Source organism: Callionymus lyra, chromosome 5 (assembly GCF_982586985.1).
Source record: "Callionymus lyra chromosome 5, fCalLyr1.hap1.1, whole genome shotgun sequence".
Taxonomy (NCBI): Eukaryota; Metazoa; Chordata; class Actinopteri; order Syngnathiformes; family Callionymidae; genus Callionymus; species Callionymus lyra.
The window spans coordinates 4,495,583-4,523,233 of record NC_141822.1 but is presented as its reverse complement, the minus strand read 5'-3'; the positions used below and the strand labels follow the sequence as shown (position 1 = coordinate 4,523,233).

Here is a 27,651-nt window from a genome sequence, read left to right as displayed (position 1 = left end):
CCCCAGGCAAATCCTCTACAGCCAACTTCTGGATGGCCAGAGATCTGCTGGTGGTCCAAAAAAGCGCTTCAAGGATCATCTCAAAACCCTCCTGAAGCAGTGCAACATTTCACCTACAGCACTAGAGTCCCTGGCTGCTGATCGCCATACTTGGAGTTCTTCCTGCCACCAGGGAACTGCTCACCTCTAGGAGCAAGCCACAGCATGGTGTTGGTAAGCTCAGTGAGAATGGTCTTCGCCTCCTCACTCTCTGCTCTGAGTATCGGCTGGTCATCACCAACACCTTGTTCCAAATGAAGAACAAATTCAAGACCTCCTGGCAGCACCCCCGCTCTAAACACTGGCAGGTAGACAGTGCACAGCCACATAGCCTAGCAGGTAGTCCTCCAGCAATTCCCGAGCAGCCGGGAAACCAGGGTCGGTGGGTGACTGTTCGTGGGAGGAATAGTTCCCGGGCCAAAGTCAACGGAGCACCACCAACCCCTTAGCGTTTCGAACAGATTTTCTCCACTCGACAAGTCACCGGTCGAGGAACCTGCTCTGTTCATAGGCGATTCCATTCTTCGGAACGTTAAACTAGCGAAGGCAGCGAGAGTAGTCTGCATTCCTGGGGCCAGAGCGGGCGACATTGAATCAAATTTAAAGCTGCTGGCTAAAGCTAAACATAAATACAGTAAGATAATTATTCATGTCGGCAGCAACGACATCCGATTACGTCGCTCGGAGGTCACCAAGGTAAACGTTCAGTCGGTGTATGCATTTGCACGAACAATGTCGGACTCCGTAGTGTTCTCTGGACCCCTTCCCAATATGGCCAATGATGATATGTTTACTCGCTATTCATCATTTAATCGCTGGTTGTCGGAGTGGTGCCCCGGGGTTGGCTTTGTTAACAACTGGAAAACCTTCTGGGGAAAACCTGGTCTGCTTAGGAGAGACTGCATCCATCCCACGTTGGAAGGAGCTTCTCTCTTGTCTAGCAGTGTTGACAGTTTTAGTGTAACGTGACAACTCAGAGCACAGATCAGAAGGCAGAACTGCGGTCTTCCACACTCTTCTGCCCTTCTCCCACAACAGCCACCCGCCTCTAACCACATAGAGAGGGTCAATCTGACCCGCTTAATAAAACCAAGTAAAAATGTCAGTAGAAGAGCTATTAAAGAAAATCTAATTCAAATAAATCTAAATCAAATAAATACTACCATTGTAGAGGACAGGAGAATTAAGTGTGGATTGTTGAATATCCGATCCCTGTCCTCAAAAGCTGCACTAATTAATGAACTTATATCAGATAAAACCATTGACTTATTATTCTTAACCGAAACTTGGCTGTCTATAGATGATTACGTATCTTTAAATGAATCAACACCACCCAGCCACACTAACTTTAACGCCCCTTGACGCTCTGGTCGAGGAGGGGGAGTCGCAGCCATCATCCACTCATGTCTGTCAACCTTTACTAGACCACAATGTGATTTCAACTCTTTTGAAAGTTTTATACTTAGCGTATCTAATACAACCTTGAGATCAGGTCAGTCACTTCTCTTTGTTGGAGTCTATCGTTCCCCTGGACCTTATTCTGAATTCTTGTCTGAGTTCCCTGAGTTCTTGACCAGCCTGGTGCTTAAATCAGATAAAGTGATTATTGTTGGTGACTTTAACATCCATGTTGATATGGTCCATGATAGCTTAGCTAACAGGTTTAACTCTATCCTGGAGTCATTTGGTTTCTCTCAGTATGTACATGAACCGACTCACTGCTTTAAGCACACATTAGACCTTGTCCTAGCATACGGACTTGAAATTAAAAATGTTATTGTCTCTCCTCAGAATTCAGTTCTTTCTGACCATCAATTAATAACATTTGACTTCATTTTAAATGAGCCAAGTCTACAGAGCAGGAGCACTCTCAAAAGATGTCTGTCTGAAAGTGTTGTTACCAAGTTTATGGAAATAATTCCCTCTGTGCTCAGTAAAACGCCTAGCCTCAGTGTGTCAAGAAACTCTACCCATAGTCACCCAGACATTGATAACTTTGTGGGCAGTTTTACAGACTCGTTGCACAATACGCTTGACTTAATCGCACCACTAACTCAAAAGACTGTTAACAGAAGTAGTCTTGCTCCCTGGTATACTCAGGAAACACGTAAATTAAAACAGGATTCTAGACGACTAGAGAAGAAATGGCGTTCATCAAAACATAATGAATTCTACCAGGACTGGCAGGATAAGTTAAAAATATACAAGGCATCTCTACGGAAAGCCAGAGCCAGCTACTACTCATCACTTATAGAAGCAAATAAGAATAACCCCAAGTTCTTATTCAGTACTATAGCCAGGCTGACACGGAGCCATCAGTCCATTGAGCAGTCCATCCCTTCTCATCTTAGTAGCAGTGACTTCATGAACTTTTTTAATGAAAAAATTGTAACTATTAGAGGAAAGATTCAAGACCTCCTAGATTCGTCTAATACAACCAGTGCAGCCTCACCGGACACAGACACTATGACTGATACATATTTTGACTCCTTTCTACCAGTGAGTCAGCGACAGCTGTCCCAGGTTGTTTCCTCCTCAAAGTCCACAACATGTCTTCTCGATCCTATTCCCACATGGCTACTTAAAGAACTGTTCCCCTTACTTAGCACTTTCATACTTGACATTATTAACCTGTCAATAACATCAGGCTATGTGCCTCAGATTTTTAAAGTTGCAGTAATTAAACCTCTGCTTAAAAAACCTCTCGAAAATCTTGATCCAGAGGTCCTCACTAACTATAGGCCTATCTCTAATCTAGTATTCATTTCAAAACTTCTGGAGAAAGTGGTAACAAGTCAGCTCTGTGATTATCTCCAGGACAATGATCAATTTGAGGTGTTTCAGTCTGGTTTTAGGGAACACCACAGCACAGAGACCGTCCTGGTAAAAGTAAGTAACGACCTACTGATGGCCTCTGATCAGGGCCATGTTTCAGTTCTTGTTCTTCTAGATCTCAGTGCTGCATTTGACACTGTCGACCACCAAATCCTTCTACAGAGGCTAGAAAACCATATAGGCATTCGTGGAACTGCTCTTAACTGGTTTAAATCTTACCTGTCGGATAGAACGCACTATGTACATGTCAACCACCTCTCATCGACACACACTAAGGTCAGCTATGGTGTCCCACAAGGTTCTGTTCTTGGTCCAATACTATTCACAATCTATATGCTCCCAGAGGGGACTTGATTAGAAGACACTCTATAAACGTTCACTGTTATGCTGATGACACCCAACTTTACTTGTCCATGAAGCCAGATGAAAGAAATCAGCAAACACAACTACAGTCCTGTATTACAGATATCAAGTCATGGATGACCAAAAACTTCCTCCTACTGAACTCGGAAAAGACTGAGGTTTTACTAGTTGGTCCGCAACATCTCAGACAATCATTAACTAATGATCTAGCTTTACAAAATGGACTTGCTCCTGCTACTAGCACCACTGTAAAGAATCTGGGTGTATGCTTTGACGAGGACTTATCATTTAACTCACACATAAAACAAAGCTCACGGACTGCTTACTTCCACCTTCGTAACATTTCAAAAATCAGGCACTTCCTTCCTTTAGATGCTGCTGAGAAGCTCATCCATGCTTTTGTAACCTCCAGGCTGGACTATTATAACTCTCTTCTCTCAGTATGTTCTAAAAAATCTCTCAGAACTCTTCAGCTCATTCAGAACTCTGCAGCTCGTGTCCTGACTAAGACTAAGAGGCGCGAACACATTTCCCCTGTACTGTCTTCCCTACATTGGCTTCCTGTAGAAATTAAGAATACAATTTAAAATCCTTCTCCTATCCTATAAAGCCTTACATGGTCTAGCACCAACATACATTAGAGATTTAATCCAAACTTACCAACCCTCAAGGACCTTACGATCCTTAAACTCTGATCTATTAGTTATACCACAAATCTCTAAATGTAGATTCGGAGTCAGGGCCTTCAGTTTTCAAGCCCCTCTGCTGTGGAACAAACTACCGGCTTCAGTCCGGAGGGCAGACACCCTCTCTTTGTTTAAAAACAATCTTAAAACCTTACTTTTCGATAAAGCCTATAACTAACTTGACTGTTTATCTTTAGCTGTTATAACTAACAAAACTGTTTATCTTAGCTGCTATAGGCTGAGAATGCTGGAGGAGTTTTAGACACTGAGCTCTGTATATCCTTCTTTTCTCGCCGGGGCCGTTCTGGCTTGGCCGATTCGGGTGTGAGGGGCCCGGCGGGTGGGGCCTGTGGGGCCTTGGGCCTGGTGGTGGTGACCGCTGGTGCCGCGATGGCCCCGTTTGCCGGCGGGGGGGGTGGCCCGCTTCCGGGGGTTCTTTGGTGGTGTGTGGGGGTTGGTGCTGGCGGGGGTGGTTGGGGCGGTGGATGGGGGTTTGCTTCCTCGGTCGTCCTCGCCTGTGCTTGCCCTCTCGTGCCCCCGGTGGTGGTCCGCCTTCTCGCTGGTGTTTGGGGTCGGGCTTGGGTCCTGGGTCCTGGTCTCCCGCGGGTTCCTGCCGCGGCTTGGGCCCCCGTGTCTGGATCCTGCTGTGCTAGGTATGTGCCCTCTGGCCTGGCTATTTCAACCTCCCCCCCCCCTCTCCCCTCTATATATCCTCACCCGTCACCGGAGTCTGTATACCTGTGTATTGTATACATTTGTCCCAAACCCACACCTTTTTATTTCTCTCCCGGAGCCCCAGGGATCCACCTCCAGAGCTGCTGCTGATCCAGGGATCCACCTCCAGAGCTGCTGCTGATCCAGGATCTTCACCACGTCATCAGATCCTGAGTTCTCTCCAGCACCCCCATGGACTCTCCTACACTCTCCTCTTTTCTCTCACAATATCCTCCCTCACTCCTCTCCTTATCCATTCTGTCTACCCCCCATCCTTCCTCCCAGCCGGTCAAAGCGGCAGGCCGTCAACAATGAGTCTGGTTCCGCTCGAGGTTTCTGCCTTCTAAAAGGCCATTGCTCACTGTACAGCTCACTGTACAGTGTTTTGTTTCTTGCTCTTTGTTGAATTGCTGGGATCTATTTTTCCTTAATCAACTGTAGTCTTATTTCAACTGTATAGTGTCTTGAGATAACTTTGTTATGATAAGACACTTTAAATAAAATTGAATTGAATTGAATTGAATTGAATTGATCAGAACCAAACTCACCCTGAAACTCCGTCCTCCAGTGAGAAAAACACCACCCTTCAAGAAGCTCAATTGCGATGCACTGAAGTCTCCGCATTCAGTCAACCAGCTCAGGGAACAGATTGCCCTACAGTTGTCCAATCTCCCTGAAACACCAGCCGTTCCTGACATCAGCTCTACCTGGAGCACTCTACGCACTGCTATCTACCAGGCGGCAGTAGAGTCTGTAGGGTACACCAGACGGCGACACCAAGACTGGTTTGATAATAGCGCACCAGGTATCCACAACCTACTTCAGGCAAAACACAAGGCCCTTGCAGCTCACCTTTCCAACCCCAAATCCACCTCGCTGAAGGCCCACTTCACCAACATTCGGGCTGAAACCCAGCGCACTCTCAGAGCCATGGAGAATGACTGCTGGACAAAGAAAGCACATGAGATACAGCATCACGCGGACACCAACAACTCCCACGCTTTCTATGACGCCATCAAGGTCATCTATGGCCCACAGAGGAAAAACATATCTCCGGTCAGATCAGAAGATGGTACCATCCTGTACAAGGACAAACAACAGATCCTGGACAGATGGGCTGAGCACTTCAACACCCTGCTGAACACCTCATATCCAACCAGGATGGACACACTTGCTGACCTCCCATGCCTCCCAAACGTCACAGATCTGGATTCCTCCCCCAGCTTTGCTGAAGTACGAAAAGCCATCTCTGGCCTGAAGAACAATAAGAGCCCGGGGCTTGATGGAATCCCGGCAGAAATACTGAAGCATGGCGGATACCTCCTCACCCCCAGATTACACCAACTGATCAGTACCATCTGGTCATCTGAAGTCATCCCGCAAGATTGGAAGGATGCCAACATCATCACAATCTTTAAGCGCAAAGGTGACAAAGCAGACTGCGGTAATAGCAGGGGCATTTCCCTCTTATCGGTTGCCGGAAAGGTGCTAGCACGGGTGATGCTCCTTCGACTAGCATCTCATGCTACTGATAACATCCTGCCCGAATCCCAGTGCGGTTTTAGGCAACAGCGCAGCACCACTGACATGATCTTTGTTTCTATACAGGTACAGGAAAAATGCAGAGAACACTGCAAGGACCTGTACCTAGCTTTCATTGATCTGTCCAAGGCCTTCGACACAGTAAACCGGGAACTGCTGTGGGATGTGCTGGGGAAGCTGGGGGTTCCACCAAAGTTCAGGAACATCTTGCGGCAGTTCCATGATGGAATGCAAGCCTGTGTGAGTGTTGGTGGCCAGCAGTCTCCCTCCATCAGTGTGGATGTGGGGGTCAAGCAAGGGTGTCTCCTATCCCCTACCATCTTCAACGTTTTCCTCTCCACCGTCACCATCCTCTCTCACAAACTCCTGGACCCATCAGATGGGGTACAGATACAGTACAGACTGGATGGCAACCTCTTCAATATTCGGCGCCTTCAAGCCTTCACCAAAACCACAAACCAACACATCTTAGAGCTACAGTATGCAGATGACTGTGCTCTCCTTGCCCACTCACCAGAATCCCTACAGCGTGCGTTAAGCGTGGTCGCATCCATCTACAGCGCCATTGGTCTCCAAATCAACATCAGGAAAACACAGATAGTTGTCCAGGAGTTCACCCACCAAACACATGTGCGCACCTTCACCCTCGATGGTCATCCCCTTGCCATCGTCCCACACTTCACCTACCTAGGCAGCATTCTGTCCCCCTCCTGCAACATTGATGATGACATCCAGGTCCGAGTCGGTCTGGCCTCCGCTGCCTTTGGCAGGCTTAGCTCCAGGGTATTCCACAACAGGAACCTCACCAGCTCCACCAAAGCATCTATGTACAAGGCGGTCTGCCTCTCTACACTGCTGTACGGGTCGGAAACCTGGACACCCTACCAGAGGCACATAAAAACACTAGAGGCCTTCCACATCCGCTGCCTTCAAAGGATCCTGGGTGTGTCCTGGGAAGACAGGGTGCCATATGCTGATATCCTTGAACGGACCCACACACCTACCATGGCCGTGCTCCTTGCGGAGAAACACCTGCGCTGGGTAAGGCATGTGATCCGTATGCCTGCCCACTGCCTGCCCAGGCAAATCCTCTACAGCCAACTTCTGGATGGCCAGAGATCTGCTGGTGGTCCAAAAAAGCGCTTCAAGGATCATCTCAAAACCCTCCTGAAGCAGTGCAACATTTCACCTACAGCACTAGAGTCCCTGGATGCTGATCGCCATACTTGGAGTTCTTCCTGCCACCAGGGAACTGCTCACCTCTAGGAGCAAGCCACAGCATGGTGTTGGTAAGCTCAGTGAGAATGGTCTTCGCCTCCTCACTCTCTGCTCTGAGTATCGGCTGGTCATCACCAACACCTTGTTCCAAATGAAGAACAAATTCAAGACCTCCTGGCAGCACCCCCGCTCTAAACACTGGCACCTCCTTGATTATATCATCGTCCGCCAAGCTGACAGGAAGGAGGTGCGAGTCACCAGAGCCATGCGTGGAGCTGACTGTTGGACTGACCACCGCTTGATCGATTGAGACCTGTCGTATCGTAGTGCAGCACCGTGCAGCGTCTCTCTCGCTCCAAGCAGAACAATCTTTTTTCTTTTTGTTCGCCTTAATCCTGGAGCATCCGTGAACATCTACATTTATTTTTGGACCAACATCCTACGAAGTCGAATCGGGCCGAGGACAAGTCTGAAAAACTTCCCGGTGAGCGCATTCGTCAAACTTTCCCCTCACTATGTCTCCCTCTCCCTCTCCCTCCTCTGTTCTTTCCTGCTCGGTGTGTCAGATGTTTAGTTACGCTTCGACCTCCTTTAGAGATAGCATTAGTTGTGTAAAGTGTAGCCCGTTAGCTAGACTGGAGGTGAAGCTAGTTGAACTAGAGAGCCGGTTGTGCGCTGTCGAAGCTAAACCGCTAGCTAGCCAGTGTCAGGTAGACAGTGCACAGCCACATAGCCTAGCAGGTAGTCCTCCAGCAAATCCCGAGCAGCCGGGAAACCAGGGTCGGTGGGTGACTGTTCGTGGGAGGAATAGTTCCCGGGCCAAAGTCAACGGAGCACCACCAACCCCTTAGCGTTTCGAACAGATTTTCTCCACTCGACAAGTCACCGGTCGAGGAACCTGCTCTGTTCATAGGCGATTCCATTCTTCGGAACGTTAAACTAGCGAAGGCAGCGAGAGTATTCTGCATTCCTGGGGCCAGAGCGGGCGACATTGAATCAAATTTAAAGCTGCTGGCTAAAGCTAAACATAAATACAGTAAGATAATTATTCATGTCGGCAGCAACGACATCTCGCTCCGAGGTCACCAAGGTAAACGTTCAGTCGGTGTGTGCATTTGCACGAACAATGTCGGACTCCGTAGTGTTCTCTGGACCCCTTCCCAATATGGCCAATGATGATATGTTTACTCGCTATTCATCATTTAATCGCTGGTTGTCGGAGTGGTACCCCGCAAACGGGGTTGGCTTTGTTAACAACTGGAAAACCTTCTGGGGAAAACCTGGTCTGCTTAGGAGAGACTGCATCCATCCCACGTTGGAAGGAGCATCTCTCTTGTCTAGCAGTGTTGAGAGTTTTAGTGTAACGTGACAACTCAGAGCACAGATCAGAAGGCAGAACTGCGGTCTTCCACACTCTTCTGCCCTTCTCCCACAACAGCCACCCGCCTCTAACCACATAGAGAGGGTCAATCCGACCCGCTTAATAAAACCAAGTAAAAATGTCAGTAGAAGAGCTATTAAAGAAAATCTAATTCAAATAAATACCATTGTAGAGGACAGGAGAATTAAGTGTGGATTGTTGATTATCCGATCCCTGTCATCAAAAGCTGCACTAATTAATGAACTTATATCAGATAAAACCATTGACTTATTATTCTTAACCGAAACTTGGCTGTCTATAGATGATTACGTATCTTTAAATGAATCAACACCACCCAGCCACACTAACTTTAACGCCCCTCGACGCTCTGGTCGAGGAGGTGGAGTCGCAGCCATCATCCACTCATGTCTGTCAACCTTTACTAGACCACAATGTGATTTCAACTCTTTTGAAAGTTTTATACTTAGCGTATCTAATACAACCTTGCGATCAGGTCAGTCACTTCTCTTTGTTGGAGTCTATCGTTCCCCTGGACCTTATTCTGAATTCTTGTCTGAGTTCCCTGAGTTCTTGACCAGCCTGGTGCTTAAATCAGATAAAGTGATTATTGTTGGTGACTTTAACATCCATGTTGATATGGTCCATGATAGCTTAGCTAACAGGTTTAACTCTATCCTGGAGTCATTTGGTTTCTCTCAGTATGTACATGAACCGACTCACTGCTTTAAGCACACATTAGACCTTGTCCTAGCATACGGACTTGAAATTAAAAATGTTATTGTCTCTCCTCAGAATTCAGTTCTTTCTGACCATCAATTAATAACCTTTGACTTCATTTTAAATGAGCCAAGTCTACAGAGCAGGAGCACTCTCAAAAGATGTCTGTCTGAAAGTGTCGTTACCAAGTTTATGGAAATAATTCCCTCTGTGCTCAGTAAAACACCTAGCCTCAGTGTGTTAAGAAACTCTACCCATAGTCACCCAGACATTGATAACTTTGAGGGCAGTTTTACAGACTCGTTGCACAATACGCTTGACTTAATCGCACCACTAACTCAAAAGACTGTTAACAGAAGTAGTCTTGCTCCCTGGTATACTCAGGAAACACGTAAATTAAAACAGGATTCTAGACGACTAGAGAAGAAATGGCGTTCATCAAAACATAATGAATTCTACCAGGACTGGCAGGATAAGTTAAAAATATACAAGGCATCTCTTCGGAAAGCCAGAGCCAGCTACTACTCATCACTTATAGAAGCAAATAAGAATAACCCCAAGTTCTTATTCAGCACTGTAGCCAGGCTGACACGGAGCCATCAGTCCATTGAGCAGTCCATCCCTTCTCATCTTAGTAGCAGTGACTTCATGAACTTTTTTAATGAAAAAATTGTAACTATTAGAGGAAAGATTCAAGACCTCCTAGATTCGTCTAATACAACCAGTGCAGCCTCACCGGACACAGACACTATGACTGATACATATTTTGACTCCTTTCTACCAGTGAGTCCTCGACAGCTGTCCCAGGTTGTTTCCTCCTCAAAGTCCACAACATGTCTTCTCGATCCTATTCCCACATGGCTACTTAAAGAACTGTTCCCCTTACTTAGCACTTTCATACTTGACATTATTAACTTGTCAATAACATCAGGCTATGTGCCTCAGATTTTTAAAGTTGCAGTAATTAAACCTCTGCTTAAAAAACCTCTCGAAAATCTCGATCCAGAGGTCCTCACTAACTATAGGCCTATCTCTAATCTAGTATTCATTTCAAAACTTCTGGAGAAAGTGGTAACAAGTCAGCTCTGTGATTATCTCCAGGAAAATGATAAATTTGAGGTGCTTCAGTCTGGTTTTAGGGAACACCACAGCACAGAGACCGTCCTGGTAAAAGTAAGTAACGACCTACTGATGGCCTCTGATCAGTCAGGCCATGTTTCAGTTCTTGTTCTTCTAGATCTCAGTGCTGCATTTGACACTGTCGACCACCAAATCCTTCTACAGAGGCTAGAAAACCATATAGGCATTCGTGGAACTGCTCTTAACTGGTTTAAATCTTACCTGTCGGATAGAACGCACTATGTACATGTCAACCACCTCTCATCGACACACACTAAGGTCAGCTATGGTGTCCCACAAGGTTCTGTTCTTGGTCCAATACTATTCACAATCTATATGCTCCCACTAGGGGACTTAATTAGAAGACACTATAAACGTTCACTGTTATGCTGATGACACCCAACTTTACTTGTCCATGAAGCCAGATGAAAGAAATCAGCTAACACAACTACAGTCCTGTATTACAGATATCAAGTCATGGATGACCAAAAACTTCCTCCTACTGAACTCGGAAAAGACTGAGGTTTTACTAGTTGGTCCGCAACATCTCAGACAATCATTAACTCCGGTCAGATCAGAAGATGGTACCATCTTCAACGTTTTCCTCTCCACCGTCACCATCCTCTCTCACAAACTCCTGGACCCATCAGATGGGGTACAGATACAGTACAGACTGGATGGCAACCTCTTCAATATTCGGCGCCTTCAAGCCTTCACCAAAACCACCAACCAACACATCTTAGAGCTACAGTATGCAGATGACTGTGCTCTCCTTGCCCACTCACCAGAATCCCTACAGCGTGCGTTAAACGTGGTCGCATCCATCTACAGCGCCATTGGTCTCCAAATCAACATCAGGAAAACACAGATAGTTGTCCAGGAGTTCACCCACCAAACACATGTGCGCACCTTCACCCTCGATGGTCATCCCCTTGCCATCGTCCCACACTTCACCTACCTAGGCAGCATTCTGTCCCCCTCCTGCAACATTGATGATGACATCCAGGTCCGAGTCGGTCTGGCCTCCGCTGCCTTTGGCAGGCTTAGCTCCAGGGTATTCCACAACAGGAACCTTACCAGCTCCACCAAAGCATCTGTGTACAAGGCGGTCTGCCTCTCTACACTGCTGTACGGGTCGGAAACCTGGACACCCTACCAGAGGCACATAAAAACACTAGAGGCCTTCCATATCCGCTGCCTTCAAAGGATCCTGGGTGTGTCCTGGGAAGACAGGGTGCCATATGCTGATATCCTTGAATGGACCCACACACCTACCATCGCCGTGCTCCTTAAGGAGAAACACCTGCGCTGGGTTGGGCATGTGATCCGTATGCCTGAGACTGTGTGTGTGTGTGTGTTTGTGTGTATATGTGTGTGTGTGTGTGTGTGAATATGTGTGTGTGTGTGTGTGAGTGTGTGTATACGTGTTTGTTTGTGTGTGTGTGTCTGTGTGTATGTGTGTGTGTGTGTGTGTATAGGAGTGTGAGTGTGTGTGTGTGTATATGAGTGTGTGTGTGGGGGTGTGTGTGTGTGTGTTTGTGTGTGTGTGAGTGTGTTTGTGTGTGTGTATATGTGTGTGTGTGTGTGAGTGTGTTTGTGTGTATACGTGTGTGTTTGTGTGTATACGTGTGTGTTTGTGTGTATATGTGTGTGTGTGTGTCTTCGTGTGTGTGTGTGTGTGTGTGTGTGTGTGTGTGTGTGTGTGTGTGTGTGTGTGTGTGTGTGTGTGTGTTAGAATCAAGGTGTGTCTTTGTCCTGAACAACAGTTGGTTTCCAGGAAGTTTGATAATATGTGGATCAACAGGTTGGATCAGATCGTGGCAGCGACTTGTGACTGAGACTATAAAAGAGTTCACCTGTGAAGGGAGTGTTTCAGTCGCAGAGACATGGAGAAGACTAGAGTTGATTTGTTGTCTTGTTCCATCTGTCTGGATCTACTGAAGGATCCAGTCGCTCTTCACTGTGGACACAACTACTGTAAGACCTGTGTTGAAGGTCACTGGCAGGAAAAGAAAATCTACGAGTGTCCTCAGTGCAGACGGAGCTTCAGCGAGAGACCTGTCCTCCAGAAGAACACTGTGTTAGCAGAGTTAGTGGAGGAGCTGAAGAAGACTGGAGCAGCTGAGGACCTCTGCTCTGCTGGACCTGAAGATGTGACCTGTGACGCCTGCACTGGGAGAAAGATGAAAGCCCTCAAGTCCTGTCTGGTGTGTCTGGTCTCCTACTGTCAGAAACATCTTCAGCCTCATCGAGAAGCTCTGGCCTTCAGGAGACACAAGCTGGTCCAGCCGTCCAAGCAGCTCCAGGAGATGATCTGCTCTGAACACGAGGAGGAGAAGAAGATGTTCTGTCGTTCTGATCAGCAGCTCATCTGTTCTCTCTGTGCTGTGGACAAACACAAAGATCATGACATCGTCTCGACCAAAGCAGAGAGGAGGGAGCGAGAGAAAGACCTGGATCAGGGTCAAGGAAGGATCCAGCAGAAGATCCAGAAGAGAGAGAAGGAAGTGAAGCTGCTCCAGCAGGAGCAGAAGAACATCAGAGTCTCTGCTGAGGAAGCAGTGAGGGACAGTCAGGAGACCCTCGTCCAGATGATCCAGATGATCCAGAGAAGAATGCCTGACGTGGAGCAGCAGATCAGATCTCTGCAGGAGACTGAAGACGCTCGAGTCCGAGGACTTCAGGAGCAGCTGGAGCAGGAGATCTCTGAGCTGAAGAACAAAGAGGCTGAGCTGCAGCAGCTGTCACTCACCGACAGTCACACCATCTTCCTGCAGAACTGGACCTCACTCTCAGAGGTCAGTGAAGACACGACCTCACTCTCAGAGGTCAGTGAAGACACAACCTCACTCTCAGAGGTCAGTGAAGACACGACCTCACTCTCAGAGGTCAGTGAAGACACGACCTCCTCCACGACCCTTGAGCAAACTCACCGTCGCTTCAAGGAAGTAACAGCAGCCGTGTCAGCCTGCAGAGACCAAGTCCAGAACCTTCTGAGAGACATGTGGACCGACATCTCCATGATGTTCCTTCTAGAGACCAGAGAGCAGTTCCTCACACACTCACAGGACATCACTCTGGATCCAAACACTGCAGACTCATGGTTGATGTTGTCTGAAGGAAACAAGAAAGTGACATTCGTGGGAAAACATCAGCCTCGTCCTGATCATCCAGACAGATTCAAAAGTTATCGTCAGGTCTTGAGTCAAGAGTCTCTGACTGGACGTTGTTACTGGGAGGTGAAGAGAACAGGAGATGTTGAAGTAGTAGTTTCATACAAGAACATCAGCAGATCAGGAGGAGAAAGTTTATTTGGATTGAATGACAAATCTTGGTGTTTATATTGTCACGACTCTGGTTGTTTATTTACACACAACAACATCACAACTGAAGTCTCCAGTGTCAGAGCCTCCACAGTGGGGGTGTACCTGGATCACTCTGCAGGTCTTCTGTCCTTCTACAGCGTCTCTGAGACCATGACTCTCCTCCACAGAGTCCAGACCAGCTTCACTCAACCTCTTCATGCTGGAGTCAGTGTTCAGTACTCGTGTGAGTTTGTGAAGCTGAAGTAGACGACAGTGAGATTGTGAGTCTCCAGGAGTGACATCATCACATGAAGCTTCAATGTTTGGATGAACGTCTCTGAGAACGTTTGTCGTTTGTGCCGCAGTGAAGACACAGTGACGTCATGTGACTGGATTAGAACCTCTGTGATTGGATTGTTCCTGATGATGACGAGTCTTCTTTAAATCTTCTTTAATAAACACCTTCATGATCCGGTGATGATGGCAGCAGTCGTTACTCAAGTACTCCACAGTACTACAAATATATCCTGGTTACTACAGTATCTCATTGGATGTTATGGTTGCCTCTGTATCGTGATACGTATCATCAGATTCTTGACAATACACACACTTACACAGCCAGTCGTCCACGAGGAGTCAGAAAGAAGAAGAATTGATGTACATTTGGTTTGGATTCAATATTACAGTCTGAAAGGAATTTGATTTTGTGAAAAAAAGATTTTCTCCAAAGAAGTAAAGATGAAAATGAGTTCAACACAAACTATATCTTGTATCAGAGAAACCAGATCCTTGGATTCAGTGTTATGTTGAGTTATGCTGTATTTTAAAAATGTACATATAGAAACATTGATTTTTATTCACTCAAATCTCGTCTTAAAACACACTTTTATTCTCTTTTAACACAGCATGAGACTCTGAGCTGTTTTTAGTGCTTTTGACTTTTATTTGATATTGTTTTATTTTTGTGTTTTAACTGCTTTCTTAGTACTTTCATGTCATTGTACAACACTTTGTATCGACTGTTGTTTTTAAAGTGTTTTATCAATAAACTTGATTGATTGATTATTTGTTCTTATTGAAATGTTAATCTAAATCAATGAATTATCCTTTTGAATAATGTATTTTAAATATATAAATATATAGATTATATATATATTTGACACATTGAGTTCAATATTCTAATTCCAATAATTCAAAAACACATTTTCTAAATGCAATATTCTTTGGTTTATTCAATATAACATCGACATCTTTATATTTACTTTCTTACACCTTCGTTCTAAGATCACAATCAAAACTACTTTTATTGTTGTAAACACAACCGTGGATATTATGTGTCGACAACACAAAATTACATGTTAATAATGAATAAATTAATTAATACAAATAACACAAAATTAGTGCAACAGTCCATACTTTCCATTTTGCACATTTTCTGCACTTTATACATAATTACATTTTTATTTATGATTAACTTTGTTTTTTTTACTGTTGGTGGAACAATTCACTAGCAATTGAAATAATAATAATTCTGGTTCTGATGTATAAACATGTTTTTATATAGAAGTCTTAATAAAGAAGATAAATATATTAGATTATTTGTCCATTATATATACTGTGTATATACAAAATGTACCTTTCAATGTAAAACATATTTAATACAAATCTTAAAAAAAAAAGATTTACAGTGTGTCTGTGTGTGTGTGTGTGTGTGTGTGTGTATATGTGTGTGTGTGTGTGTGTGTGTGTGTGTGTGTGCGTGTGTTTGTGTGCGTGTGTGTGTGTGTGTGTGTTAGAATCAAGGTGTGTCTTTGTCCTGAACAACAGTTGGTTTCCAGGAAGTTTCATAATATGTGGATCAACAGGTTGGAGCAGATCGTGGCAGAGACATGTGACTGAGACTATAAAAGAGTTCACCTGTGAAGGAGTGTTTCAGTCGCAGAGACATGGAGAAGACTAGAGTTGATTTGTTGTCTTGTTCCATCTGTCTGGATCTACTGAAGGATCCAGTCGCTCTTCACTGTGGACACACCTACTGTAAGACCTGTGTTGAAGGTCACTGGCAGGACAAGAACATCTACGAGTGTCCTCAGTGCAGATGGAGCTTCAGCGAGAGACCTGTCCTCCAGAAGAACACTGTGTTAGCAGAGTTAGTGGAGGAGCTGAAGAAGACTGGAGCAGCTGAGGACCTCTGCTCTGGTGGACCTGAAGATGTGACCTGTGACGCCTGCACTGGGAGGAAGATGAAAGCCCTCAAGTCCTGTCTGGTGTGTCTGGTCTCCTACTGTCAGGAACATCTTCAGCCTCATCGAGAAGCTCCGGCCTTCAGGAGACACAAGCTGGTCCAGCCTTCCAAGCAGCTCCAGGAGATGATCTGCTCTGAACACGAAGAGGAGAAGAAGATGTTCTGTCGTTCTGATCAGCAGCTCATCTGTCTTGTCTGTGCTGTGGACCAACACAAAGATCATGACATCGTCTCGACCACAGCAGAGAGGAGGGAGAGAGAGAAAGACCTGGATCAGAGTCAAGGAAGGATCCAGCAGAAGATCCAGAAGAGAGAGAAGGAAGTGAAGCTGCTCCAGCAGGAGCAGAAAAACATCAGAGTCTCTGCTGAGGAAGCAGTGAAGGACAGTCAGGAGACCCTCGTCCAGATGATCCAGATGATCCAGAGAAGAATGCCTGACGTGGAGCAGAAGATCAGATCTCTGCAGGAGACTGAAGACGCTCGAGTCCGAGGACTTCAGGAGCAGCTGGAGCAGGAGATCTCTGAGCTGAAGAAGAAAGAGGCTGAGCTGCAGCAGCTGTCACTCACCGACAGTCACACCATCTTCCTGCAGAACTGGACCTCATTCTCAGAGGTCAGTGAAGACACGACCTCACTCTCAGAGGTCAGTGAAGACACGACCTCCTCCACGACCCTTGAGCAAACTCACCGTCGCTTCAAGGAAGTGACAGCAGCCGTGTCAGCCTGCAGAGACCAAGTCCAGGACCTTCTGAGAGACATGTGGACCAACATCTCCATGATGTTCCTTCCAGAGACCAGAGAGCAGTTCCTCACACACTCACAGGACATCACTCTGGATCCAAACACTGCAGCCTCATGGTTGATGTTGTCTGAAGGAAACAAGAAAGTGAAAAACATGGGAAAACGTCAGCCTCGTCCTCATCATCCAGACAGATTCCAAAGTTATCGTCAAGTCTTGAGTCAAGAGTCTCTGACTGGACGTTGTTACTGGGAGGTGAAGAGAACAGGAACTGTTGGAGTATCAGTTTCATACAAGAACATCAGCAGATCAGGAAATGAAAGTTTATTTGGATTGAATGACAAATCTTGGAGTTTATGGTGTAACAACTCTGGTTGTTCATTTATACACAACAACATCACAACTGAAGTCTCCAGTGTCAGACCCTCCACAGTGGGGGTGTACCTGGATCACTCTGCAGGTCTTCTGTCCTTCTACAGCGTCTCTGAGACCATGACTCTCCTCCACAGAGTCCAGACCAGCTTCACTCAACCTCTACATGCTGGAGTCAGGGTTCCATCCTCGTGTGAGTTTGTGAAGCTGAAGTAGACGACAGTGAGATTGTGAGTCTCCAGGAGTGACATCATCACATGAAGCTTCAATGTTTGGATGAACGTCTCTGAGAACGTTTGTCGTTTGTGCCGCAGTGAAGACACAGTGACGTCATGTGACTGGATTAGAACCTCTGTGATTGGATTGTTCCTGATGATGACGAGTCTTCTTTAAATCTTCTTTAATAAACAACTTCATGATCCGGTGATGATGGCAGCAGTCGTTACTCAAGTACTCCACAGTACTACAAATATATCCTGGTTACTACAGTATCTCATTGGATGTTATGGTTGCCTCTGTATCGTGATACGTATCATCAGATTCTTGACAATACACACACTTACACAGCCAGTCGTCCACGAGGAGTCAGAAAGAAGAAGAATTGATGTACATTTGGTTTGGATTCAATATTACAGTCTGAAAGGAATTTGATTTTGTGAAAAAAAGATTTTCTCCAAAGAAGTAAAGATGAAAATGAGTTCAACACAAACTATATCTTGTATCAGAGAAACCAGATCCTTGGATTCAGTGTTATGTTGAGTTATGCTGTATTTTAAAAATGTACATATAGAAACATTGATTTTTATTCACTCAAATCTCGTCTTAAAACACACTTTTATTCTCTTTTAACACAGCATGAGACTCTGAGCTGTTTTTAGTGCTTTTGACTTGTTTTATTTGACATTGTTTTTATTTTTGTGTGTTTTAACTGCTTTCTTAGTACTTTCATGTCATTGTACAACACTTTGTATCGACTGTTGTAGTTTTTAAAGTGTTTAATCAATAAACTTGATTGATTGATTATTTGTTCTTATTGAAATGTTAATCTATATCAATTAATTATCTTTTTGAATAATGTATTTTAAATATATAAATATATAGATTATATATATATTTGACACATTGAGTTCAATATTTTAATTCCAATAATTCAAAAACACATTTTCTAAATGCAATATTCTTTGGTTTATTCAATATAACATCGAAATCTTTATATTTACTTTCTTACACCTTCGTTCTAAGATCACAATCGAAACTACTTTTATTGTTGTAAACACAACCGTGGATATTATGTGGTGACAACACAAAATTACATGTTAATAATGAATAAATTAATTAATACAAATAACACAAAATTAGTGCAACAGTCCATACTTTCCATTTTGAACATTTTCTGCACTTTATACATAATTACATTTTTATTTATGTTTAACGTTGTTTTTTTTTTACTGTTGGTGGAACAATTCACTAGCAATTGAAATAATAATAATTCTGGTTCTGATGTATAAACATGTTTTTGTATAGAATATAAGTCTTAATTAAGAAGATAAATATATTAGATTATTTTGTCTATTATATATGCTGTGTTTATACAAAATGTACCTTTCAATGTAAAACATATTTACATCAAATCTTAAAAAAAACAAGATTTACAGTGTGTCTGTGTGTGTGTATGTGTGTGTGTGTGTGTGTGTGTGTGTGTGTGTGTGTGTGTGTGTGTGTGTGTGTGTGTGTTTGTGTGTGTGTTTGTGTGTGTTTGTGTGTATATGTGTGTGGCAGTTTTCTGCAACTCTCTCCCACTGAAGGTCGTTGTGCTTCGCACGCCACTGGAGAATGTAGGGGGGAGCCAAGACAGTGAGGGCAGAGACGGCGCGCCACTGCCCTCACTACAATCTATTCTCTTGCGCAGGCCTGCTCCAAATACCCTTTATTGGGCATGCCTGCTTCAGAGAATTCCTGAATCCCCGACCGGCATCAGTGAAAGACTGATGACCTGGCGGATTCCACTCACCAACAACCGTCATGCCACTCTCATCAGTGCATACGCCCCAACACTGGATGCTGACCCTGAGTGCAAGGAATTCTTCTATGCCTCCCTGCACTCCGCCATAAATAAAACACCCTCTACCGACAAGCACAATCTCCTTGGGGATTTTAACGCGAGAGTGGGCTCTGACGGTGTGCTTTGGAAGGATGTGCTTGGGCAGCATGGTGTTGGTAAGCTCAGTGAGAATGGTCTTCGCCTCCTCACTCTCTGCTCTCTGCTGGTGGTCCAAAAAAGCGCTTCAAGGATCATCTCAAAACCCTCCTGAAGCAGTGTAACATTTCACCTACAGCACTAGAGTCCCTGGCTGCTGATCGCCATACTTGGAGTTCTTCCTGCCACCAGGGAACTGCTCACCTCTAGGAGCAAGCCACAGCATGGTGTTGGTAAGCTCAGTGAGAATGGTCTTCGCCTCCTCACTCTCTGCTCTGAATATCGGCTGGTCATCACCAACACCTTGTTCCAAATGAAGAACAAATTCAAGACCTCCTGGCAGCACCCCCGCTCTAAACACTGGCACCTCCTTGATTATATCATCGTCCGCCAAGCTGACAGGAAGGAGGTGCGAGTCACCAGAGCCATGCGTGGAGCTGACTGTTGGACTGACCACCTCTTGATCAGAACCAAACTCACCCTGGAACTCCGTCGTCCACTGAGGAAAACACCACCCTGCAAGAAGCTCAATTGCGATGCACTGAAGTCTCCGCACTCAGTCAACCAGCTCAGGGAACAATCCAATCTCCCTGAAACACCAGCCGTTCCTGACATCAGCTCTACCTGGAGCACTCTACGCACTGCTATCTACCAGGCGGCAGTAGAGTCTGTAGGGTACACCAGACGGCGACACCAAGACTGGTTTGATAATAGAGCACCAGGTATCCACAACCTACTTCAGGCAAAACACAAGGCCCTTGCAGCTCACCTTTCCAACCCCAAATCCACCTCGCTGAAGGCCCACTTCACCAACATTCGGGCTGAAACCCATCGCACTCTCAGAGCCATGGAGAATGACTGCTGGACAAAGAAAGCACATGAGATACAGCATCACACGGACACCAACAACTCCCACGCTTTCTATGACGCCATCAAGGTCATCTATGGCCCACAGAGGAAAAACATATCTCCGGTCAGATCAGAAGATGGTACCATCCTGTACAAGGACAAACAACAGATCCTGGACAGATGGGCTGAGCACTTCAACACCCTGCTGAACACCTCATATCCAACCAGGATGGACACACTTGCTGACCTCCCATGCCTCCCAAACGTCACAGATCTGGATTCCTCCCCCAGCTTTGCTGAAGTACGAAAAGCCATCTCTGGCCTGAAGAACAATAAGAGCCCGGGGCTTGATGGAATCCCGGCAGAAATACTGAAGCATGGCGGATACCTCCTCACCCCCAGATTACACCAACTGATCAGTACCATCTGGTCATCTGAAGTCATCCCGCAAGATTGGAAGGATGCCAACATCATCACAATCTTTAAGCGCAAAGGTGACAAAGCAGACTGCGGTAATAGCAGGGCCATTTCCCCCTTATAGGTTGCCGGAAAGGTGCTAGCACGGGTGATGCTCCTTCGACTAGCATCTCATGCTACTGATAACATCCTGCCCGAATCCCAGTGCGGTTTTAGGCAACAGCGCAGCACCACTGACATGATCTTTGTTTCTATACAGGTACAGGAAAAATGCAGAGAACACTGCAAGGACCTGTTCCTAGCTTTCATTGATCTGTCCAAGGCCTTCGACACAGTAAACCGGGAACTGCTGTGGGATGTGCTGGGGAAGCTGGGGGTTCCACCAAAGTTCAGGAACATCTTGCGGAAGTTCCATGATGGAATGCAAGCCTGTGTGAGTGTTGGTGGCCAGCAGTCTCCCTCCTTTAGTGTGGATGTGGGGGTCAAGCAAGGGTGTCTCCTATCCCCTACCATCTTCAACGTTTTCCTCTCCACCGTCACCATCCTCTCTCACAAACTCCTGGACCCATCAGATGGGGTACAGATACAGTACAGACTGGATGGCAACCTCTTCAATATTCGGCGCCTTCAAGCCTTCACCAAAACCACCAACCAACACATCTTAGAGCTACAGTATGCAGATGACTGTGCTCTCCTTGCCCACTCACCAGAATCCCTACAGCGTGCGTTAAACGTGGTCGCATCCATCTACAGCGCCATTGGTCTCCAAATCAACATCAGGAAAACACAGATAGTTGTCCAGGAGTTCACCCACCAAACACATGTAAGTAAGTAAGTAAGTAAGTAATATTTATTTATATAGCGCTTTTCGAGACCAGGGTCACAAAGCGCTTAGACAATCAAAACAATACTCAAAAAAGTACATACTTTAAAGATCAAGATAATACTGAGAACAACACAGGGGTTCGAGAAATTCAAGGAAAAGCCTGAACAAATAGAAACTTCTTAAGGTGTTTCTTAAAGGAGTCAGTAGACTCCATCAAGCGCAAAGAGAGAGGAAGAGCGTTCCAAAGCTTAGGAGCAACAGCCTGAAAAGATTTCTCTCCTCTGGTCCTGAGCCGTGTGCGTGGAACCATAAGTAGATTCTGATCCACAGACCTCAGAGCCCGAGCTGGGGTGTAAGGCTGGATCAGATCAGTGATGTAAGGAGGAGCCTGACCATGAATAGCTCTGAAAGTAAGAACCAGAATTTTAAAGTTGATCCTGAAAGAAACTGGAAGCCAGTGAAGAGTTTTAAGGATCGCAGAAATGTGAGTTCTCCTACTTGAGCGGGTCAGAATTCTCGCTGCAGAGTTCTGAATCAACTGCAGACGAGACGATCCTTCTTATTAAGACATGAAAACAAACTGTTACAATAGTCCAGACGAGAAGAAACAAACGCATGGATTACAAGCTCCAGATCATGTTCCGACAACATTTTCCTAAGTTTAGAGATTTTTCTCAGTTGAAGGAAACAGTTTCTGGTCAGTTTTCTGCAGTGTCGAACAAGAGACATGTCTTTATCAAATACAACCAGGTTTCTCAGGCTCAGTTTGACAGACTGACCTAAGTCACCCAAGTACTGACTCAACCCTGGAATCTTATCATCAGGAGCAATCACCAGAGTTTCAGTTTTGTCCACATTTAGCTGTAAAGTGTTTTCACTCAGCCATTGTTTGATTTCTAGCAAACAATTGACTAAGCTGTTCAGCCTTTGGGGCTCAGTTGGGTCAAAAGAGCAGTAGAGCTGGATGTCATCAGCAAAAATGTGATAAGAAACATCTGGAAATCTCTGAATGATTTTACCAAGGGGAATCAAGTACAGCAAAAACAATAAAGGACCCAGAACAGAACCTTGAGGGACTCCACACAACAGATCTGCCGATTCAGACCTCATTTGATTGGCAGATACACTAAAACTGCGCCCAGAAAGGTAAGATGAGAACCATTCTAACACAGACCCAGACAGTCCCACTTCATCCCTTAGTCTTCTCAGCAGGATCTGGTGATCAACTGTGTCAAAGGCTGAGGACAGATCCAAGAGCACCAGAACAGTGAATTTACCCGAGTCAGCCGACATCATGATGTCACTGGACACTTTCAATAAAGCTGTCTCCGTAGAGTGATGTTTACGGAAGCCAGACTGAAACTTCTCATGGATGTCGCTCTGATCCAGGAACACCCTCGATGGTCATCCCCTTGCCATCGTCCCACACTTAACCTACCTAGGCAGCATTCTGTCCCCCTCCTGCAACATTGATGATGACATCCAGGTCCGAGTCGGTCTGGCCTCCGCTGCCTTTGGCAGGCTTAGCTCCAGGGTATTCCACAACAGGAACCTCACCAGCTCCACCAAAGCATCTGTGTACAAGGCGGTCGGCCTCTCTACACTGCTGTACGGGTCGGAAACCTGGACACCCTACCAGAGGCACATAAAAACACTAGAGGCCTTCCACATCCGCTGCCTTCAAAGGATCCTGGGTGTGTCCTGGGAAGACAGGGTGCCATATGCTGATATCCTTGAATGGACCCACACACCTACCATCGCCGTGCTCCTTGCGGAGAAACACCTGCGCTGGGTTGGGCATGTGATCCGTATGCCTGCCCATCGCCTGCCCAGGCAAATCCTCTACGGCCAACTTCTGGATGGCCAGAGATCTGCTGGTGATCCAAAAAAGCGCTTCAAGGATCATCTCAAAACCCTCCTGAAGCAGTGCAACATTTCACCTATAGCACTAGAGTCCCTGGCTGCTGATCGCCATACTTGGAGTTCCTCCTGCCACCAGGGAACTGCTCACCTCTAGGAGCAAGCCACAGAGAGGAGGATACGGCGAAGTGCACTGAGGCATCAGCCTGCTACAGGGCCCACACCCTCCAGTGCCACGTACGTCTGTCCCTCCTGTGGCAAAACCTGTGGATCCCGCATCGGCCTGCACAGCCACATGGCTATGCACCGCCGCAACACACCCCAATAAATGTCCATTCATTCAATTTGGAGCAACGTCATCATCGTTATCGATGGACTGCCATAACGTAAATAACGTTTGTGTGTGTTTGTGTGTATATGTGTGTGTGTGTGTCTGTGTCTGTGTGTGTGTGTGTGTGTTTGTGTGTATACGTGTGTGTGTGTGTGTGTGTGTTTGTGTGTATATGTGTGTGTGTGTGTGTGTGAGTTTGTGTGTGTGAGTGTGTGTGTGTGTGAATATGTGTTTGTGTGTGTGTGTGTGAGTGTGTGTGTATGTGTGTGTGTTTGTGTGTGTGAGTGTGTGTATGTTTGTGTGTATACGTGTGTGTTTGTGTGTGTGTGTCTGTGTGTATGTGTGTGTGTGTGTGTATAGGAGTGTGAGTGTGTGTGTTTGTGTGTATACGTGTGTGTGTGTGTATATGAGTGTGTGTGTGGGGGTGTGTGTGTGTTTGTGTGTGTGTGAGTGTGTTTGTGTGTGTGTTTGTGTGTGTGTATATGTGTGTGTGTGTGTGAGCGTGTGTTTGTGTGTATACGTGTGTGTTTGTGTGTATACGTGTGTGTGTCTTTGTGTGTGTCTGTGTGTGTGTGTGTGTGTGTGTGTGTGTGTGTTAGAATCAAGGTGTGTTTGTCCTGAACAACAGTTGGTTTCCAGGAAGTTTGATAATATGTGGATCAACAGGTTGGATCAGATCGTGGCAGAGACATGTGACTGAGACTATAAAAGAGTTCACCTGTGAAGGAGTGTTTCAGTCGCAGAGACATGGAGACTAGAGTTGATTTGTTGTCTTGTTCCATCTGTCTGGATCTACTGAAGGATCCAGTCGCTCTTCACTGTGGACACAACTACTGTAAGACCTGTGTTGAAGGTCACTGGCAGGACAAGAACATCTACGAGTGTCCTCAGTGCAGATGGAGCTTCAGCGAGAGACCTGTCCTCCAGAAGAACACTGTGTTAGCAGAGTTAGTGGAGGAGCTGAAGAAGACTGGAGCAGCTGAGGACCTCTGCTCTGGTGGACCTGAAGATGTGACCTGTGACGCCTGCACTGGGAGGAAGATGAAAGCCCTCAAGTCCTGTCTGGTGTGTCTGGTCTCCTACTGTCAGGAACATCTTCAGCCTCATCGAGAAGCTCTGGCCTTCAGGAGACACAAACTGGTCCAGCCGTCCAAGCAGCTCCAGGAGATGATCTGCTCTGAACACGAAGAGGAGAAGAAGATGTTCTGTCGTTCTGATCAGCAGCTCATCTGTCTTGTCTGTGCTGTGGACCAACACAAAGATCATGACATCGTCTCGACCACAGCAGAGAGGAGGGAGAGAGAGAAAGACCTGGATCAGAGTCAAGGAAGGATCCAGCAGAAGATCCAGAAGAGAGAGAAGGAAGTGAAGCTGCTCCAGCAGGAGCAGAAGAACATCAGAGTCTCTGCTGAGGAAGCAGTGAAGGACAGTCAGGAGACCCTTGTCCAGATGATCCAGATGATCCAGAGAAGAATGCCTGACGTGGAGCAGAAGATCAGATCTCTGCAGGAGACTGAAGACGCTCGAGTCCGAGGACTTCAGGAGCAGCTGGAGCAGGAGATCTCTGAGCTGAAGAAGAAAGAGGCTGAGCTGCAGCAGCTGTCACTCACCGACAGTCACACCATCTTCCTGCAGAACTGGACCTCACTCTCAGAGGTCAGTGAAGACACGACCTCACTCTCAGAGGTCAGTGAAGACACGATCTCACTCTCAGAGGTCAGTGAAGACACGACCTCACTCTCAGAGGTCAGTGAAGACACGACCTCCTCCACGACCCTTGAGCAAACTCACCGTCGCTTCGAGGAAGTAACAGCAGCCGTGTCAGCCTGCAGAGACCAAGTCCAGGACCTTCTGAGGGACATGTGGACCGACATCTCCATGATGTTCCATCCAGAGACCAGAGAGCAGTTCCTCACACACTCACAGGACATCACTCTGGATCCAAACACTGCAAACTCATGGTTGATGTTGTCTGAAGGAAACAAGAAAGTGACAAACATGAGAAAACCTCAGCCTCGTCCTGATCATCCAGACAGATTCAAAAATTTTCTTCAGGTCTTGAGTCAAGAGTCTCTGACTGGACGTTGTTACTGGGAGGTGAAGAGAACAGAAGGACGTGTTGGAGTATCAGTTTCATACAAGAACATCAGCAGATCAGGAGGAGAAAGTTTATTTGGATTGAATGACAAATCTTGGAGTTTATATTGTATCGACTCTGGTTGTTTATTTATACACAACAACATCACAACTGAAGTCTCCAGTGTCAGACCCTCCACAGTGGGGGTGTACCTGGATCACTCTGCAGGTCTTCTGTCCTTCTACAGCGTCTCTGAGACCATGACTCTCCTCCACAGAGTCCAGACCAGCTTCACTCAACCTCTTCATGCTGGAGTCATGGTTTCATCCTCGTGTGAGTTTGTGAAGCTGAAGTAGACGACAGTGAGATTGTGAGTCTCCAGGAGTGACATCATCACATGAAGCTTCAATGTTTGGATGAACGTCTCTGAGAACGTTTGTCGTTTGTGCCGCAGTGAAGACACAGTGACGTCATGTGACTGGATTAGAACCTCTGTGATTGGATTGTTCCTGATGATGACGAGTCTTCTTTAAATCTTCTTTAATAAACACCTTCATGATCCGGTGATGATGGCAGCAGTCGTTACTCAAGTACTCCACAGTACTACAAATATATCCTGGTTACTACAGTATCTCATTGGATGTTATGGTTGCCTCTGTATCGTGATACGTATCATCAGATTCTTGACAATACACACACTTACACAGCCAGTCGTCCACGAGGAGTCAGAAAGAAGAAGAATTGATGTACATTTGGTTTGGATTCAATATTACAGTCTGAAAGGAATTTGATTTTGTGAAGAAAAGATTTTCTCCAAAGAAGTAAAGATGAAAATGAGTTCAACACAAACTATATCTTGTATCAGAGAAACCAGATCCTTGGATTCAGTGTTATGTTGAGTTATGCTGTATTTTAAAAATGTACATATAGAAACATTGATTTTTATTCACTTAAATCTCGTCTTAAAACACACTTTTATTCTCTTTTAACACAGCATGAGACTCTGAGCTGTTTTTAGTGCTTTTGACTTGTTTTATTTGATATTGTTTTGTTTTTGTGTTTTAACTGCTTTCTTAGTACTTTCATGTCATTGTACAACACTTTGTATCGACTGTTGTTGTTTTTAAAGTGTTTTATCAATAAACTTGATTGATTAATTATTTGTTCTTATTGAAATGTTAATCTAAATCAATGAATTATCCTTTTGAATCATTTATTTTAAATATATAAATATATAGATTATATATATATTTGACACATTGAGTTCAATATTCTAATTCCAATAATTCAAAAACACATTTTCTAAATGCAATATTCTTTGGTTTATTCAATATAACATCGACATCTTTATATTTACTTTCTTACACCTTCGTTCTAAGATCACAATCAAAACTACTTTTATTGTTGTAAACACAACCGTGGATATTATGTGATGACAACACAAAATTACATGTTAATAATGAATTAATTAATACAAATAACATAAAATTACATGTTAATAATGATTAAATTAATTAATACAAATAACACAAAATTAGTGCAACAGTCCATACTTTCCATTTTGCACATTTTCTGCAATTTATACATAATTAAATTTTTATTTATGATTAATGTTTTTTTTTTTTACTGTTGGTGGAACAATTCACTAGCAATTGAAATAATAATAATTCTGGTTCTGATGTATAAACATGTTTTTGTATAGAATATAAGTCTTAATTAAGAAGATAAATATATTAGATTATTTGTCCATTATATATACTGTGTTTATACAAAATGTACCTTTCAATTTAAAACATATTTAATTCAAGTCTTAAAAAAA

General features: G+C 45.1%; 2 protein-coding genes and 2 pseudogenes across 2 annotated transcripts; all 4 read left to right on the top strand.

Moving 5' to 3' along the window:
• Nucleotides 1-7,912: 7,912 nt before the first annotated feature.
• Nucleotides 7,913-12,448, top strand: LOC148079079 (uncharacterized; annotated as a pseudogene).
• A 52-nt stretch (nt 12,449-12,500) lies between these two features.
• Nucleotides 12,501-14,204, top strand: LOC148079078 (tripartite motif-containing protein 16-like; annotated as a pseudogene).
• Nucleotides 14,205-15,865: 1,661 nt separating this feature from the next.
• On the top strand, nt 15,866-18,203 carry LOC148079077 (tripartite motif-containing protein 16-like). The gene has a single exon (XM_087790543.1). The coding sequence runs from the start codon at nt 15,866-15,868 to the stop codon at nt 17,489-17,491; it is 1,626 nt and encodes a 541-aa protein (XP_087646669.1). The 3' UTR covers nt 17,492-18,203.
• A 6,299-nt stretch (nt 18,204-24,502) lies between these two features.
• LOC148079076 (tripartite motif-containing protein 16-like) lies at nt 24,503-26,989 on the top strand. Its single transcript, XM_087792348.1, has one exon. It carries the CDS (start codon nt 24,503-24,505, stop codon nt 26,186-26,188), a length of 1,686 nt encoding a protein of 561 aa, XP_087648474.1. The 3' UTR covers nt 26,189-26,989.
• The last annotated feature ends 662 nt before the right edge of the window (nt 26,990-27,651 follow it).

Coding starts and splice junctions, on each gene's coding strand:
- LOC148079077 (XM_087790543.1), top strand. CDS start 15,866: ATGGAGAAGACTAGAGTTGATTTGTTGTCTTGTTCCATCTGTCTGGAT.
- LOC148079076 (XM_087792348.1), top strand. CDS start 24,503: ATGGAGACTAGAGTTGATTTGTTGTCTTGTTCCATCTGTCTGGATCTA.